The sequence below is a fragment of the Odocoileus virginianus genome, chromosome 14 (assembly GCF_023699985.2).
Source record: "Odocoileus virginianus isolate 20LAN1187 ecotype Illinois chromosome 14, Ovbor_1.2, whole genome shotgun sequence".
NCBI classification, from domain to species: Eukaryota; Metazoa; Chordata; class Mammalia; order Artiodactyla; family Cervidae; genus Odocoileus; species Odocoileus virginianus.
The window spans coordinates 55266408-55285177 of record NC_069687.1 but is presented as its reverse complement, the minus strand read 5'-3'; the positions used below and the strand labels follow the sequence as shown (position 1 = coordinate 55285177).

The window sequence follows — 18770 nt, the reverse complement described above, 5'->3', positions numbered from 1 at the left end:
GATTACTAATCTAATCCTCAATTTAACTGCTCTCTGAATTGGATTAGATTTTACCACATGGTCTGTGGAGGGGCAGGCACCCCCTCAAGGGGCTGATGCTCACACATGGAACTCTGCTGTCATCGGGGACCCTCTACACTCATCTCTACCTCTCCACAGGGACTGGTACCAGGGCTCCCACAGATACCCAATCCACAGATGCTCAAGTCCCTTATATAAAATGGCATAGTATTTGTTTATCAACTATGCACATCCTACTGGATACTGTAAGCCACATTTAGATTACTCATAATACCTGATACAATGTAAATATAATGTAAATAGTCATCAGCAGACAGCAAACTCAAGTTTTGCTTTAGGGAACTTTCTAGAATTTAAAATATATATATTTTTCATCTGCAGGTGGTTGAATCTGTGGGTTCAGAACCCAAGGATATGGAGGGTTGACTGTACTAGAAAGTTGTTTAGTTGTTCAGTCGTGTCCAACTCTCTGCCAGGCTGCTCTATCCATGGGATTCTCCAGGCAAGAATACTGGAGTGGGTTGCCATTCCCTTTTCCAGGGAATCTTCCTGACCCAGGGATCAAACCCGGGTCTGCCACATTTCAGGCAGATTCTTTACCATAAGAGCCACAGGGAAGCCCGTACTGTCTAAACACAATTTCGTCTCTTAAGCAGGTCACTCACACAACTCACCAGTCAGAGCACCTCCCAGACTCCCCCGTCGCAGCTGTCTTCCATCCTCACTCAGCTGTCTTTTAAACTTCAGCGACTTCCCAGGGCCAGGAGCCACGTCTGGGTTGCTGCATTTCCGAAATGGCATGGGCGGAGGGGATAATATGTGATCAAGCTGCAGAGAAGAGGACAGTGGCATCACTTGCTGGGAATACTTTCAACCTGAATGAAAGACCCCCACCGCCGGCACACTTCCTTCTTTTCCTTCTCTAAATCCCTCTCTCCCAGACCTGGTTTAGAGACCCCGGGGCTCCACTGTTGAGTCTTCCTTCTGAAAGAGGCTGGCTAGCTGCAAAATCTCCACCATGGTGTGTTCAAGCTGCAGGCCATGGTATATTAGTGGGTTATGAAATCAAGTTAGTAGGTTGTGACTAGTATTTTTTAGTGCAATAGAACAGAAATGATCAGAGTCCAAGGAAGGAAGGAAAAGAATTGTATACATGAAATGTATACATTATACATGGGTGTGTGTGTATCCAGAGTCATTATGTAAAATATGTCCTTTCATGTGCCAAGGACTGCATGCTGAAGCTCCAATACTTTGGCCACCTGATATGAAGAACCAACTCACAGGAAAAGACCGTGATGCTGGGAAAGATTGAAGGCAGGAGGAGAAGGGGACAAAAGAGGATGAGATGGTTGAATGGCATCACTGACTCAAGGGACATGAGTTTGAGCAAACTCCAGGAGATAGGGAAGGACAGGGAAGTCTGCCATGCTGCAGTCTAGGGAGTCACAAAGAGTTGGACATGACTTAGTGATTGAACATCAACAACATGGGCCATGATCCCCTGTAAAAAATGAAGAATATTGCTGTATAGATTCTAGGGAGAATCCATAGGTCACTTCTCTGGTTGTTCGCAAAAAAATTCACAGGCTTTTGGTGCCCACAAATATATGTAGGGAAGGGAAATTTCTAAGCACCATAGCCCTTAGCGGAAATCAATACATCCCTAGATCGCTTTATAGTTTCTTAAAAGAAAATCTGTCACAAGAGTCAGAGAAACCAAAGTTACTTCAAAAGAAGTTTTCTACAAAAGAATCCCTTGTGTCACAACACTTATTTCAAGATCTGTCCTGCTTTCACAAGAAAACCTTTCATACTTGAATAGTGCCCTATGTTTTTCAATGGTTTCCTCCAAGTAAGTATATATGCATATACGTGTGTCTGGATAGTTATTAAAAATATTCCTGAGCCCTAAATATTCCCGAGTCCCATAGACTCAGAGAGTTATTAAGAATGAAAATGAATTAAAAAGATATTCATGGATATTCCAACTACCACAGAAAAGAGTCAACTTCATAGAAATTTAAAAACAAGAAAGAGTTGGGTAGCATTGCTCAAAGCCAGGCCTTTTAAGGGCCTCTTCACTAAGATGGATAAGGATAAGAGGCTTATGAAAGCTTCCTGAGAAGACTGACTGAGGGGGAAACTGGGTCTTGTTCTGATGGGCGGGGCCATGCTCAGTAAATCTTTAATCCCATTTTCTGTTGATGGGCAGGGCTGTGTTTCCTCCCTGTTGTTTGACCTGGGGCCAAACTATGGTGGAGGTAATGAAGATAATGGTGACCTCCTTCAAAAGGGCACATACTGCATTCAGTGCCTCGGACCCTGCAGCAGGCCACTGCCAACCCACGCGTCTGCTGGAGACCCCTGGACACTCACGGCCAAGTCTGGGTCAGTCTCTTGTGGGGCCGCAATTATGAAATTAAAAGATGCTTGTTCCTTGGAAAGAAAGTTATAATCAACCTAGACAGCATATGAAAAAGCAGAGACATTGCTTTGCCAACAAAGGTCTGTCTAGTCAAAGCTATAGTTTTTCCAGTGATCATGTATGGATGTGAGAGCTGGACTATAAAGAAAGCTGAGCACTGAAGAACTGATGCTTTTTAACTATGGTGTTGGAGAAGACTCTTGAGAGTCCCTTGGACTGCAAGGAGATCCAACCAGTCTATCCTAAAGGAAATCAGTCCTGAATATTCATTGGAAGGACTGATGCTGAAGCTGAAACTCCAATACACTGGCCACCTGATGCGAAGAAATGACTCACTAGAAAAGACTCCGATGCTGGGAAAGAATGAAAGCAGGAGAAGGGGCCAACAGACATGAGATGATTGGATGGCATCACTGACTTGATGGACATGAGTTTGAGCAAGTTTCAGGAGTTGGTGATGGACAGGGAAGCCTGGTGTGCTGTAGTCCATGGGGTCACAAAGAGTTAGACACAACTAAGCAACTGAACTGAACTGATCTCACTAAGATATGTCTTGTTTTCTTGGGTAGAAAGAAGGTCATCTGCTTATACCTGTCAGAGATTTTCAGATTAAGACTCTCATTGATGTATTCATAGGAAAAATAAATCAGGGATGAATTCATTTATGTGTCTGACTATGCAATGCAGCATATTCAAAACCATGGCAAAAACAAAAACTGACCTTGCCTATGAGTTACTCCTCTCAAGCTGGTTTAACCAGATAAAGTAGATTCAATTCAGTTCAGTTCAGTTGCTCAGTCGTATCCAACTCTTTGCGACCGCATGGACTGCAGCATGCCAGGCCTCCCTGTCCATCACCAACTCCCGAAATTTACTCAAACTCATATCGATTGAGTCGGTGATGCCATCCAACCATAGATTACACTCACTCAACTATTATATGATGTCAACTCTCGCCCAAGCTGGGCTGTACTCATTGATATCACAGAACAACTGGATTTCAAGCACTTGCCAATAAGTACCATCTGAAATTCACTGCCAATCAGTATTTTAGTACATTTCATTGCTACCTAGTAATTCAGTGAGAGGTCCTCAAACTAGTGGTGCATCCACTCCAGGATCTGCCCTGACCAGCAGGGAAAGGAATTACAGATTATATTTCTGGAAATATTTGTTCCTTTGCTGTTCATTTCATTGGTGTTCTACTTAGGAGGACCTCCAAGGACACTCCAACTTCTGTCTAGTCTTAGACACTTTGCCCTTAAACCTTATGGACAATGAAATGTAGCAAGGGCACCTTAGATAGTGACACATCAGCTACTAGAAAATGCAGAACCCAGTCTGGGTTCCAAATGCAGTCAGTCCATTACACAATGCGGAGGTTGATTCTGCCTCCTTCTTAGCTCCATTTATAGCCTTATCCCAGTTGTTTTTTCTTTTTTCTGCCAGTATTTTGGGGACATTTAAGCAAATCTACAACAGAAAAGTTTAATACAATGAACACCATATTCCCTCGACAAGTGGTGAATTGCTAACCTTGTTCTCCCTCTCTCTCTCCCTTTCTCTTTCATGTACCAATCCCACAGTAGAGTTAGTTGCAGACATTGTGAATTTCTACCCCTCAATACTTCAGCCTGCCTCTTCTAAGAACATAAGAGGCCATTCTCTTAAATTCTCTTGCCTTGTATTGTACGTATTCGTATGTCATGAGTCTTTCCTTTTCTAAGGGAAGTTTAAATACTAGGAATAAGACAAAATATCATGTAGACTTAATATTAAGAAATCTGCTTTTACACTGAAAGCAAAGCGTGCAGCCACAAGGTGGCAATGTGTCATAGACATTCAACAAAATGCTCCATAATCCCTACTATTTGTATAAATGCACCAGTAACCCCTCAGAATAACCAAGTAAGTTAGGGTTCCTCCCATTTTGTCATTTTCTCTTAATTACTAGTGGTAGCTGCATAAAATACACATATTTATTGTTTAAGGTTTATCAACTTCTGCTTCTTATTTTTCACCTGAAGTTAAATTTTTCAGCTTGTGAAATTCTAATTAATTTCTCTGGGGAAGACTGTTATATCGCCAGTTAACAGAGGGTGAAAAAATAGAGGAAGAAAGAAGATAATTCCTAAGGAGGAATTATGTGATTTCCTTACATGTTTCCAACAAAGCCACAAAAGACATGAAAAAATGAACAAGAAAGAGAAGGAAATCAAGGAGAAGGTGTAGGTAAATAAAATCCATTTCATCACATATAGAATCACAAGCTATTAGTCCATAAGCCCAAGTTTTTCATCAGAATCACAACCCCAAGAGGAGGGTATTATTTTTTAAATCTGGCAAAATTGAGGTGGTGAACAGTGAGCACTGCAAATGTTTCCAACACAGTAAAAGCAGAAAAACCTATAAGCATTGTGCCATATTCCAGGATCCCATTTCCTTCCTCACCTCAAATCACACTCCCAACAGGGCTCTCTCTAAATACATCATTTTTCCAAACTTGCTGTGCTGTTAGTGGCTCTAGTTTTCTTTCTACAATTAGTCAAAGCTTCTCAAAATGGTCCACTACAGCCTTGCAATATATTTTTCATTTTTGTCCTGTTTCAAACACTCATGATCCCTTTAAAAACAATTCATCAAACCCTGGAGCTTACGGCAGACATTCAACATATCACTTTGGACATTGCCCTCTGAATGATTTCAGTTTAATGTTTTCCAAAGTCTCCATACTACAAGGAATTCAACTGAAAACAGAGGGTGTCTTTTCAACTTTCACTCATGTTCAAAGACATCTAAGCCTGAACTTGTCACACTTGCTCCAAACATTTCTAATTTCCCTCTCCAAGTAGTCAGTGGACTCCTAGAAAGCCAGCCCCTTCTTTCTTGTCACATACTCACCTAACACGCTGCTAGCCACAAAGTATCCTAGATTGAAGTGTATTCTCCAGGAATAGGTTCCATTCATCTGTCAAGGGACACTTAGGTTGCTTCCATGTTTTGGCTATTGTTAAGTAGTGCTGCCATGAATGTTGGGGTGCGTGTATCTTTTCAACCTAAGAGTATTTTTCTTTTCTGTATATATGCCAAGAAGTAGGACAGCTGGATCATATGATAAATGTTTTGTTTCTTTAAGGAACCTCCGTACTGTTTCCCATAGTGGCTGCACTAATTTACATTCCACAAGCAGTGTAGGAATCTTTTTTTCCACACCTTCTCCAGTATTTATATTAGTTGTAGTCTTTTTGATGATGGCCATTCTGACTGGTGTGAGGTGATAGATACCTCATTGTAGTTTTGATTTGCATATCAGTAATAATTTTGCTAATAGTCTATCATGGGACACATGTGTTTTAGAGAACAAATACACAACTACTGTAAGTCTGATACAGACTTGGGGGAAAGTTTCCAAAATTATCAGTCCTACAGAAGCACTAATCACCAAAAATCTACACCAATTTTCTATATTGATCATCTCCACCCATTGCTTGCGGTTTTACAAGTATTAGGCTGAGTAAAACAGAAGAGTCCACCACAATTACAGTATGGCTTCTTCCATCAGTAAAGATGAATTAAAGGCCAATTATTTACAAGCTTCAGTCTTACCACTTTGTTTAGTGTCTCTGCCATCACCATCACCACCATCTCCAAACACAAACCATGGATTTATTCTTCTATGGCTATATACTATAGTTTTTCATCCATTTCTTTCTCAAAAGGCATGTTACAACTTTTGATGAACATTGAATTTGCAGCCTTCTTAACTGACAGTTTTCTCCAAACTCATCTCCAGACACTTTCCTGCCCAAACATACAGGTTCTCTCATTTACACATGTTCACATAGCCATCATTATTTAGAAAGTAAAGAGATTTTTCCAACTTTAGTAAACGGCAACTCCTTTTGTCTAGCTTCTTAAGTCACAAACCTTACACTTGCTCTAAACTTCTCTTTCTTACTCCATAGCCAATGAGCAAATCCCCTAACTCAACCTCTGAAATATATCCAGAACCCAATCACATCACCATTTCTACTGCTGCCACTCCTTTCTCTGCCTTCCAGATCTCTCTTGTGATAGCCTCCCAATAAATCTGCTTCCATCCTACTTTCGGCACAGCCGCCAGTGACCCTTGTAAAACGTCAGCCAGATGCTCCAGATCCTCTTCTTGGAGTCCTTTCCTGACTTCCCCTCTACCCAAAACGAAATCCTAAGTCTTGACAATGCCCTCCAAGGTCCTGCCACCTCTATACTCATCTCTCTGATCCCAGCTCCTACTCCTCCACTCACTCCACTTCCATTTGTTGCTGGACCTGAAAAGCCCCAGGCATCTTTCCATTCATGACCTTTACACCCATCACTTCCTATATCTGGGATGCACTGCAGATACTAGCCACCATGCTCCCCCCAATCCTCCAGGTCTCTATTCAAAGGTTACTCTTTTTTTGGAGGGGGGAAGGCTTTCTGATTGCCCTATGTAAATGTGTTCCTGAATGCAAGTTTGAGTGCCCCACTTATGTTGAAGTCAAACAAATGGAAATATCAGAGTTTGGAGCAGAGAGAGGTTTATTGTGGGGCCAAACAAGGAGAATGGGTGGCTTGTGTTCAAAAACCCCAAACTCACTGAAGGGTTTCAGCAAAGCATTTTTAAAGAGAAGATGAGGGAGGGGGCATCCCAGGGTTTATCATCTGTCCATGAACAAGTCTCTGACTGGTCGATGATGATCAATCCTTAGGCAGCAGAAGGTTGGGGGCTAGGTGCTCATGATCACTAAACAAGACTTTCTTCCATTTCCTGCAGAAAAACTCAGGAATATACATCGGATACCACTATCTAGGTGGGGCTTCCCTGGTGGCTCAGTGGTAAAGAATCCACCTGCAATACGGGAGATGTGAGTTCAACCCTTGGGTCAGGAAGATACCCTGGAGAAGGAAATGGCAACTCATTCCAGTATTCTTGCCTGGAAAACCTCCTGGACAGAGGAACCGGCAGGCTACAGTCCATAGGGTCACAAAAGAGCCGGACATGACTAAAGCAAGTGAGCATAATATATAGGTACTTCAGAGAGGAGCTAAAGCAGAGAATATGGGGGAGGTGTCTGTTCCAGGAAGGCCCCACAGGGTTCTGTCCCAGGAAAGTCCCACAGGATCTTGCTTGGTTACAAAAGGGCAGGCCCACCACTTTTTTGCCTTTTCAATTTTTCCTCCATAGCATCTATTGCCACATGGCATGTTAGAGCTCTCATATTTATTCTTCTTCTTCTCCCACTTGGAAGTAAGTTATATCAAATTATAATACTACTCTTTTGTCCTCTCTTTGTCCACTGTTCTACATAAAAGACATCTTGTAAATATTGGTTGAAGGAATAAATTGCAAATCTCTGGTATATGGTTTAAACAACAACAACAACAAAAAAAAAAAAACATACACAGTAAAGGGTTTCAATTACTGGGATAAAAACAGGATCAGCTTCAAATATTAAATGTTGCTCAATGTGAAAATACTAAAGGGAATCTCTAACATTTTGACAAAGTTGACCACTATATGCATGAAACCCTCAGGTTTGAGCAAATGGCATCTTTTCAAAGAATCTTTTCTATATACAAACTAATATGCTAATTTTTGAGCACTGCTACCTCTGGTGGCTCAGACGGTAAAAGCGTCTGTCTGCAATGCTGGAGACCCGGGTTAGATTCCTGGGTCGGGAAGATCTTCTGGAGAAGGAAATGGCAACCCACTCCAGTACTCTTGCCTGGAAAATTCCATGGACAGAGGAGTCTGGTAGGCTACAGTCCATGGGGTCACAAAGAGTCGGACATGACTGAGCGACTTTACTTTACTTGATTTTACCTCTGAAGGTAATTCCTAATAATGAATTAGTAGACCTATTAACTCTATCCTAACTAGCATATCACTTGTGTCTATCAGTTCCCCCTTTTGGTAATTCTTCATCGATTCTCAAGATGTGGCACCTGCATTTTAAAGACCCATCCAGAATGCATGTGTCCCAAGGCCAAAGTTCATTAGTTCAAAGGGATCACCAATGTCACTGCATACATAATGGATGGGATCTCATAGTAAAGAAAGAGTGACTAGTAACATAGATTTATGAAGACACTGTTCACTTACTCTGTTTCTAGATTTTAAATATTCTAAGAAACCATAGATATGAAAATAAATGAATAATCGTACCACTGCATAGATTATATTTGTAATCTTAATTAACTGCTCTGTTTCTTCCATCCAGAAAGGAATCAAATGATAAACCTGAAATGACTTTGTTGCAAAATTGGGTTTTATTTACATTTAAACCAAAGCTTACAAACAACATTTTAAAATTTGATAAGGTTCTATAGTTAAGACAGTCATTGTTGTTTTCATACTAATTCCTTGGTGTCTAGGAATGCTAATACTTACTATCCTATTTAGGACATTTAGCTATTACTACACTTGTTTCCTCATCTACAAAATGTTAATAAGAATACTACCTATCTCCTGAGGTGGTTATGAAGTTTAAAAGAATTCATAAAAAAATAAAAATAAAAGAATTCATATACGCACTTAAAACAATGGTGGTGGTATTAACTGTGGTGGTTATTAACATGCCCATGTAGCAAGTCACTTCATTCAGAAACTGTGGTGGTTATTAACATGCCCATGTAGCAAGTCACTTCATTCAGAAACATCTCTGCATGTATGCTTCATCATAAATGGTTTGCAAGGAAATTAAACCGATTACAGTTTTACTGAGTTGTCTTTTCTTTTTCTTTATGACTCAGATGAGAACTTGGTTTGAATGAACCACTTTAAAATTATTTCAGGCCAAAAAAGAAATAACTAGATAAATAAATAAAAATCATTTCAAGCTGTAGTTTTCATGCTGGGCCCCAGAGCACAACTCCCGGGTCTTGATCATGAGGTTCTCAGCATGTGTGAGGTGAGGAACCTACTTCAAATTTGAATTCTCAGGCACAGAATCCCACTGGCATGCTACTTAACTCCTCTCTGAAGAGTGGACCTTGTGGACCTCAGAGGTAGTTAGGATACAGAGGGAGGATGGATGCAAAGGACTTGACACAGTGCTTGGCGCATGTAAGTGCTAAGTAGTAACATACAACCTCCCTTCCCCCAGCATCCCAAATTCTCACTACAGATTGAGTTAGACACTGAGAGAGCCTCAATCTTGGACCACATTTTTCTGGGGCCCATTGAACTGAATTTGCTGGCATTCATTTTGGATTATGCCACCCAGAATGAATGCTTCCATTTAATAATATTGTAAGAAACAGCCCTCTGTAAATCCTGCCACTTTGTTCTATAAACATAACAGCCTATATTGAACAGTATCCTCCTTGTCAAGATGCATCTCTATGAAAATATTAAGCAGCTGTGAACCAGATATTCATCTGAGCACAAGAGTAGACAGAAAAATTCCTGCCCACTAGGAGCTTCATTCCAGTTGGAGAGACAGAACCCAGGAGAAAATGGTGTCAGTACTCTGCACTAGAAACCATTCTGCTTCTGCTCTCTATAGTCTTATTTTATCCCAGGAAGCCCATGAACCAGAAAATGAATCATGTTCCTCTAAGTCGGCCACTAGAAATCACAGGGTAAAGCTGGCAGCCCATCATCAGCAAGGGTGGCTGTCCAGTTTCTATCAAGACATCATGGATTTGGTTGCTGCATAACCATACTGGATTTCACCTTACCCTCTGCTGGACTGAGTGCTTGTGTCCCCGTTGCAAATTCGTATGTTGACCCCTAACCGCTCAAACTGATTGTATTTGGAGGTAGGACCTCTGGGATGTGATTAGCTCATGTCACAAACGGGAAATCCCATAGAGTTCCCTTGCCCCTTCCACCATGTGACAACATAGCTAGAAGACGTGTGACTATGAATTAGGAAACAGGCTCTCATCAGACTGTGACTGTGATCTCATCTGCCTGTGGCTCCATCTTGGACTTCTCACCCTCCAGAACTATGAGAAATAAAGTGTGCTTTTAAGGTACCCAGTCTATGGTATTTTGTTACAGTGGTTCAAACTAAGATACTCTCTACACCAGTGATCTCAAGTCATGGTAATCTTGCCACCTGGGGGACATTTGGCAAAGTCTGTCTGGAACCATTTTTGGTTTGTCCAACATAAAGGGTGTAGGGCATGTGCTGGGATCTACTGGTGAGAGACCAGGGATGCTGCTAAACACTCTGAGATGCACAGGACAACCCCAAACAACAGAGTTATTTCAGCATAAAACATCCATAATACCACTGGTAAGACACTGCTCTACACTCACTTTTGTCTGTCTTCACTATTTTTAAGTTATTCATCTTGCTGAGTTATGTGTTACTGTAGGTCATCTTGAAACCTTCTGAGAACAAGAATGCAGTGGGCAAAAAACAGACAGCAGAGATAGAATCTTACCAAGAATTGTTCATGTCAACAAAATTTGTTAAGCAAACCATTTTGTGAGCTACACGAATTTAACCAACCTATTTAGCTGTTTATTGCATTTCACTTTCTCAATGAATATTCATGTTTTGAAAGCTACTTCAATAGAACATATTTAAACTGAAAGATGTACTAGATACCAATATCATTTTCCATCTTCAGTTTTGTAATTAATTCTTTGAATCACAAACTTCAATTAGCAATATAAAAGTGTTTCAGAAACATCCTAACATACATTAGTAGATCAAACTACAATGGCATTCACCTAAACAGAGCTGCACCACTAGTTTCATCTCTTAAGAGAATTGATTTTCTTTCTTCCCTCCCGAGAGAAATATGTAAATTAGCACTTTGATACCACAATCTCGCTGTTGTCTGTCAACTCAACCTCAAGAAAGTTAATTCCTTTGCTTATGAACATCCCCCCGCCCCCTACACACACACACACACACACACACCCCGCCAGCAATATCATCAGTCCCAAGGACAAAGCACCACACAGCAGGCACTTAATTGTGATCTGAACATGAAGCAATAAATTCAACTGTCTACAGATGAAAAAACAGAGCTAATATTATAGTACAGTTTTTTGAAACATAGCACTTTTCTAAGTTTAGTTTAGAAACGACAACACTAGAGAAGTACAAGGAATATACTGATTTGACTTTGCATACACACCACCTATTTTCCTCTCTTTAATATTCAGGATGTGTCCTCGACCTTTAGTTAGGGATCTGATCCATGCCTGAAGTTGTTTACGTATCTGAAGACATTAAATTCCCCCAGGACCATCATGTCCCCATCAGCAACATAACTCAAGATTCTGACCGCAGTTAACAAAGCAGGCAGAGAATATGCTCCTCACCAGTCATCGTCTCTGCATTTAAAGTCAGAGGGGAAAATCCCCACAATGCCACAAAACTTGACATTCTGTGCCCGCTTCCCCTCTGGTAAAGATTGTAGACCTCCAGGCAGGTAGTAGTGTTATTCCCACTTTACCAATGGGCAAACACTTTGGGAAAGAGTAACCCCTGCAAAGTTATCAGCTCAGGAGGTACAAAAGGAATCAAGCTCAAGATTCCTAACTCCAAAGCCCATGTTGCTTCCACTGTTTCAAACAGCCTTCTTAAGAGGGGTCACTGCCACAGAGCACATGGAACCCCAAAAAGTAGACTCTCACTTCCTCTTCCATCCCTGGACTGGGCAAGCTCCCCAGAGAAAATGGACTCTTACACCCTGGTGTCAACCAGCGTGAATGACCTAGTTCAGTCCTAACTGGCCATCTACAGAAGCAGTTTCTAGGGGTTCTTAGCTGAAATCCTCAAGTCAAAATTACAGAATTGCAGAATAAAACCAGCTGTAGTCTAATTCTTAGCTTTTCAGAAGACAGAGGCCCAGCCAAGTTAACCACCAAGCTTTGCAGAGATAGCTGGTGCATGAATCCAGCCCAGAATCCAGATTTCTAGACCTACCATCTATTTATTACCTTTCACACCTTTCTCCCTTACCTACTCCTGCAATCCCACTCCGTTATAATTGACTTGTGTGATTTTATGTGGGTTTTGTTCATACACCCTTTATCAGCCAATGGTTATTTTAACAACTTGACATTGTGCTAAGGGCTGAGGATGGAAAACAGAATGAACATAGGCATCTTCCTCAGGGCACTTCTACCACAGTGCAGGAGACAGAGACAAAAGCAGAGTTATGAAATGACAGGGCAAAGGTAACAACAGAGTTGGGTATGATAACCTTGGGCAGAGTTGTGGTCCAGCATCTAATTAATTTCCAGTCCTTACTGTTTTGCCTGAGCCATGCTGACATCACTTAATGCCTAAAATGCAGGAAGGGGTTGACTAGCCTTTACTCACAGAGATCAGGGTCTTTTCAGGGACCCTGAAGCCAGTGCAGAAAGCAGCACAGTGTGGTATGTTCAATTCAGTTGCTCAGTTGTGTCTGACTTTTTGCGACCCCATGGACTGCAGCACGCCAGTCTTCCCTGTCCATCACCAACTCCCGGAGCTTATTCAAACTCATGTCCATCAAGTTGGTGGGTGATGCCATCCAGCCATCTCATCCTCTGTCGTCCCCTTCTCCTCCCACCTTCAATCTTTCCCAGCATCAGGGTCTTTTCCAATGAGTTGGTTCTTCGCCAGGTGGTCAAAGTATTGGAGTTTCAGCTTCAGCATCAGTCCTTCCAATGAATATTCAGGACTGATTTCCTTTAGGATTGACAACATTGGTAATTTACCTTCTAGCTTGGGCTTTTCAAACTTGTCTTTAATGGAGTACAGAAAAAAATCTGTTTTCTAAGCAAGGTGGTCTAAGGACTTATGAGGGAAATCTCTTTGTTGAGAAGCTGCTGTGATAAAATAAACATTATATAGGGGAAATACCTGAGTCTACAGGGTTTAAGACTGAGCAGGACTATTTTGTGCTATGGCAGGAGGAAGGATTTGCTTGCTGCTCCAGAGATGGAAAGAGAAAGAACACTAAAAATGTGAGGATGGGGGGAAAGGGTGGTTAGGGAATTTGGGATGGTCATGTACACACTGCTATAGTTAAAATGGATAACCAGTAAGGAACTACTGTATGGCTCATGGAACTCTGCTCAATGTTATGTGGCAGCCTGGATAGGAGGGGAGTTTGGGGAGAATGGATACATGTATATGTACGGCTGAGTCCTTTTACTGTCCACCTGAAACTATCACAACATTGTTATAATCGACTAGACCCCAACATACAATGAAAAGTTTTTTTAAATACAAAATAAGCACTGAAAGACAAGGTGTTTTTTCAACTAAATGAAAACCAATGGAGGAGAAAAACTGGCAGCTAAACCATCACTATGCCGACAAAGGTCTGTATAGTCAAAGCTATGGTTTTTCCAGTAGCCATGTATGAAGGTGAGAGGTGGACCATAAAGAAGGCTGAGCACCAAAGAACTGATGCTTTTGAACTGTGGTGCTGGAGAAGACTCTTGAGAGTCCCTTGGACTGCAAGGAGATCAAACCAGTCAATCCTAAAGGAAATCAACCCTGGATATTCATTGGAAGGACTGATGCTGAAGCTGAAGTTCTAGTACTTTGGCCACCTGATGTGAAGAGCTGACTCACTGGAAAAGACCCTGGTACTGGGAAAGATTGAGGGCAAAAGAAGGGGGTGACAGAGGATGAGATGGTTGGATGACATCATCAACATAATGGACATGAGTTTGAGCAAACTCCAGGAGATAATGAAGTAAAGTGAAGCCTGGCTTGCAAAGACTCAGACTCTACTTAATGTCTTAGTGACAGGAGAACAACAAACCTCTGAAATGAGGTATGAGAAGTAAGATCAGGATTTCTCACACCATTGGCACAGCCACACAGCCTGACTTTCTTATGGTATCACGGAGGCAGATGCCCTGGGATCAGTGTGAGCATCACACCTCATTTCCCGAGGGGAGCAGTGGGCAAAGGTCTGAGGCAAGCCTACAGCTGGGACAGCATTCAGACACTTAAAGGGGGCAAATGATAATTTTATCTATAAAACAGGGGTAATTACATCCTCCTTACAGGATTCTTGGATTAAGTTAACTAATCAGTATCAAGTTCCCAGCAAGAGATAGCACTCATCTGTTTCTTCTCTTCCCCCTTCCATTTCCTCTTAGCCTGGTTCATTTGGACAGAACCAAAAAAGAAAATAATCAAGCACTAGAACTTCTGATCAGTAGCATCTATTGAATCTAAAAATAAACTTTCCACAAGTGTCTAGGAAAAAACCTGAAATCTGCCCTTCTTGTAAAAATAATGTATAAGCTCTTTAACTGGAAAAACATATAAATTAATATTCATTTCGTGATTTTACATTAAGAGGGAAAAAGGGCTATTTGAGCAAGTCCGCTGTGGGCAGCGATAGCAAACTGAACCCTGACCCCAAGGGTAAACACACTGCTCGGAAAAGCATTCCTGAGAAGCATGAGTCACGCGTTCTCAGCAGCTTAGGGGCCTCACCTGGTTAAAATGGAAATATTTTAGAAGGACAGGAAAAACAGTCACTGAGAAATTGGCAAACAGTAAGAGAACTCAAAGGTGTGCTCTAGGGGTCAGAGGTAGTGCCAGCCCACGCAAACTATTTTCATCGGCTTCATTTCTTCTTTAAGAGGGAAAAATAACAGAATGCGAAGGGAATGGAGAAGAAAATGACTGAGGGAGAAAGGGGAGGGAGACGGGAAGAGGAAGACAGTCTAACAAGTGCTGTTCGGGGACATTAATGCCCTGTGGCCATCCCCCTTCCCCAGCTTCTACGCCACCCACCTCCTCTGACGCGACCTCACACTTTCACTCTGATTGTGTCCACCCCTACCACGGAGCCTAAAAACCTTCTCTCTCAGCAAAACTGAAAAGTACGACAGTGCTAGCTGCTCAGTCATGTCTGACTCTTTGTGACCCCGTGAACTGTGTGTAGCCTGCCAGGCTCCTCTGTCCATGGAATTCTCCAGACAAGAATTCTGCAGTGGGTTGCCATGCCCTCCTCCAGGGGACCTTCCTGACCCAGGGATCGAACGTTGTATTACAGGCAGGTTTTTACCATCTGAGCCACCAGGGAAGCCTTAGCAAAATTAACACATAATAAAGAAACAAATATATTAAATCTATTAAATATTTATAAATGAACACAGTCCATAATTCTAAATAAATGATGAGACCTTCAATCAGTATTTCCGTTGCTCAACACCAACTCTTTCTTACCACTTGGTCTCTCTCCAACCAGAATCTGCCCAGCTGTCTACCCTGTATCCGCGGGCTGTTTCTGCTCCTTAGTTAGTAGAATCCCTGGCCTGGGCCCCCAGAACTCAAGGTCAGACCTTGTGTCCAGGGTCTGGCACCAACTGACTCTTGCCTCTGAAAGGCATCCTGCTGAGGACTAGATCCGTACATGGCCCGGGGCTTCTGTGCCTGTCTGCCCCCTGCCACACATCTGCCCACCTCTACTAGGAGCCGCACCCACGTTTTAAGGCTTGCTTTGGGCTTCTTTAGTGGCTCAGGCAGTAAAGAATCTGCCTGCAACACAGGAGACGTGGGTTTGATTCTTGGGTTGGGAAGATGCCCCGTAGAAGGGAACGGCTACCCACTCCAGTATTCTTGCCTGGAGAATTCCATGGACAGAGGACCCCGGAAGGCTACAGTCCAAAGGGTTGCAAAGAGTCGGACATGACTGAGCGACCTACACCTAGAACTTTAGGTTACAATGCTAACATCCCAGCTTTCCTTTGTTCGGTCACAACACCCCAAGGCAGCTTCCCAAGCCATCTTCCACCCACATGGACTCCCAGTCCTCAAGAGTCAGGTGAGCCCTAACCTATGAGCCTCCAGCGAAATATGAACCAGAGGAAAATGGGAAGGAGAAAATGGCTCAGAAAGACATAAGAGGAGGAAGGGAGAGGGTGGGAAATGCGTTGAGAAAAACAAGAAAAAGGAGAAAGACGGGCAATGAAAAGCTTGATAAGACTCTCAGGAAATGAATCCACCTTAACTTTTCTTCATAGTCTACTATTCAGTTGGGTCATGAATGCATGAGTAACTTGATCCCTCTGATCTTCTGATTACCAATTATACTGTTCTTGAAAAGTCTGATCGGATGATCAACCATTACTGGGAGCTCATATATTTTTATGTATTCTCCACAAAAGGGTCTGGCCCCCAAACAGGAGCCCTCTGTTCTGAACCCCCATCCCCACGAGTCCACACCTTCCAGGAAGAAAACTCTTCTCAAAGTTTAGGGGTGAAGGACAAGTCAAGATGTTCCCAGCAACCATCTGAAATCAGGCCAGGAAAAGACTTTGCCTTTGGGTACAGGTTCATAATTCTGCTAAAATAAGCATTCACCAGAAGCCACAGCGTAGTAAAAACAGACAGAAGATAATTCACTGTCAAGAATCCCTTGAGTTCTCAAAGCAACCCCAAGGACTGAGTAGAGTTGCATAAATAAGACCAACATAGCGACAAAAAGAGTTGAAGAGGATTGAGTTCGATCCTATTCTTTTTTTAACTGTTATCTATAAACAAGAACTCTAAAACTACCATTAAAGATATACTCATTTTAGCCAAGAAGAAACAACAACTCTGTTTCCTTTCCACGAAAGAGCAAAACCAACCCAATACACAGGAATGCCAAGGAAACTCTTGACAAGGTATGGAGCCAGCCAGTCCTTACCTCAGAAAGCATGAACACACTGACATCTGCCAACATCTGAAAGAGATGACCCTACACCTGGGGACATTTCAACAGTCAGCATTTGATCCAGCTCTGGCTCCCATGCTCAGGTCTTAATTTTTCAATTTTTGCCTGAGACTTGCTGCTGGAAGAGGCTCTGTGTTGAATATGCATGAGTGCTAAGCTGCATTAGTTGTGTCCGAAGCTTTGTGATCCTGTGGACCGTAGCCCGCCAGGCTCCACTGTCCATGGGATTCTCCAGGGGAGAATACTGGAGTGGGTTGCCATGCCCTCCTCCAGGGGATCTTCCCAACCCAGGGATCAAACCCTCATCTCTTATATTTCCTGCATTATCAGGTGGGTTCTTCAGCACTAGTGCCAGACTGGAATCAGGAAACACACAAAATTAGGGAAAGCTTCAAATCTGAGCTTGAAGTCGGCTGAGAACAGAACACTCCACTCCACATGTATAGCCTTCCTTTCACTAAATCTAGGGTTCTCAAATATAAAACTTAAAAGTAGGATAAATTAGATTCTTCTCCTTTGTGGGGATTTTAAACAATGAATCTCTCTGCCATTTAAATGTTTATTTAAGGTTTAAGAAAAACCCATTCATCAAATGTGAGAGCAGAGCTCTCATCTCCAAGGCTGGCAAAGTACACGATCCCCATCGTATCATCACAGCTACCAGAAACCAGGCTGCCTCCCCATCAGGGCTATGGGTTTTCTTTGTCTCCCAACTGCTGCCACAGTTATAGTCACCCCCTACTGCTGAGATACCCTATTCCCATAAGCTCAAACCACCACAGCCAGTAAATGTTCATTCCTGACCTTCACCATTCATTGCCATTGCCAAGGCCAGTCAGCTGCAGCCCACGCACCAAATAAGAATGTACTGGACCACAGCCATACTCGTTTGTTCACACACCTTCCACTCTGCCCATGTGGGCAGGGCTGAGCAGTTGTCCCAGAGATGGTATCGCTCGTGAAGCCCAAAATATTTACTATCTGGCCCCCTTGCCTGAACTGATTTCTTCAGTAAATTTACTGAACATCACCTACATGCCAAGTGCTGTCTGGGCTCTGTGGAGGGAGCCACAGGCAAAACCCAGCCCCTTCCTTTGGGCACTAATCAGGGCTATGAAGCAGGTGCAGGATGTGGGTGGTTAGAGACCATCTCTCCGACAGGGGGCCATTTGAGCAGAGACCTGGAGGGAGGAGGAATGAAGGACGAAGAGGCTTCCAAGCCAAGAGAAAGGCAAGTTTGAGGGCCTGAAAGTGAGAGAGAGCGAAACAGCATCACGTGAGAAACAGCATCCTGGTATTTGGGCCACGCCCGCTTTCCCTGGTCTCAACCCACCCATCCTTCCCTCTCTCACTAGGCACAGCCTCACTGTGTGCCAAGCACCATCCAAAGTGCTTTAGGCAAGTGATCTCATTTAATCTTTAAAACAACCCTCTGACATGGTATTATTGTCATCCCCGTTTTAAAGATAAGGAAAGTGAGGTCTAGGGTGTTCAAGTGACTTGCCCCTGGCATCAGAATTAGTGACCAACAAAGACTGAGCCCACGGCTAGTTGTCAGACCCATCCTCTTCCTCCATGCCATCTACGTGCAGGCAGCACCAGCCCTGCCACCCAGCTACGGACCTGCCGCTTTTTGTGACTGTTGTAC

General features: G+C 42.7%; 1 protein-coding gene across 8 annotated transcripts in view; it reads right to left on the bottom strand.

Moving 5' to 3' along the window:
- The window catches only part of MAST4 (microtubule associated serine/threonine kinase family member 4), a 610376-nt gene that overhangs the window by 434616 nt on the left and 156990 nt on the right, over positions 1-18770 (bottom strand). For all 8 annotated transcript variants that reach the window (XM_070476769.1, XM_070476765.1, XM_070476766.1 and 5 more), the window contains exon 2: positions 696-849. In XM_070476769.1, coding sequence (XP_070332870.1) covers positions 696-849 — 154 coding nt within the window. The remainder of the gene's footprint in view (positions 1-695; positions 850-18770) is intronic.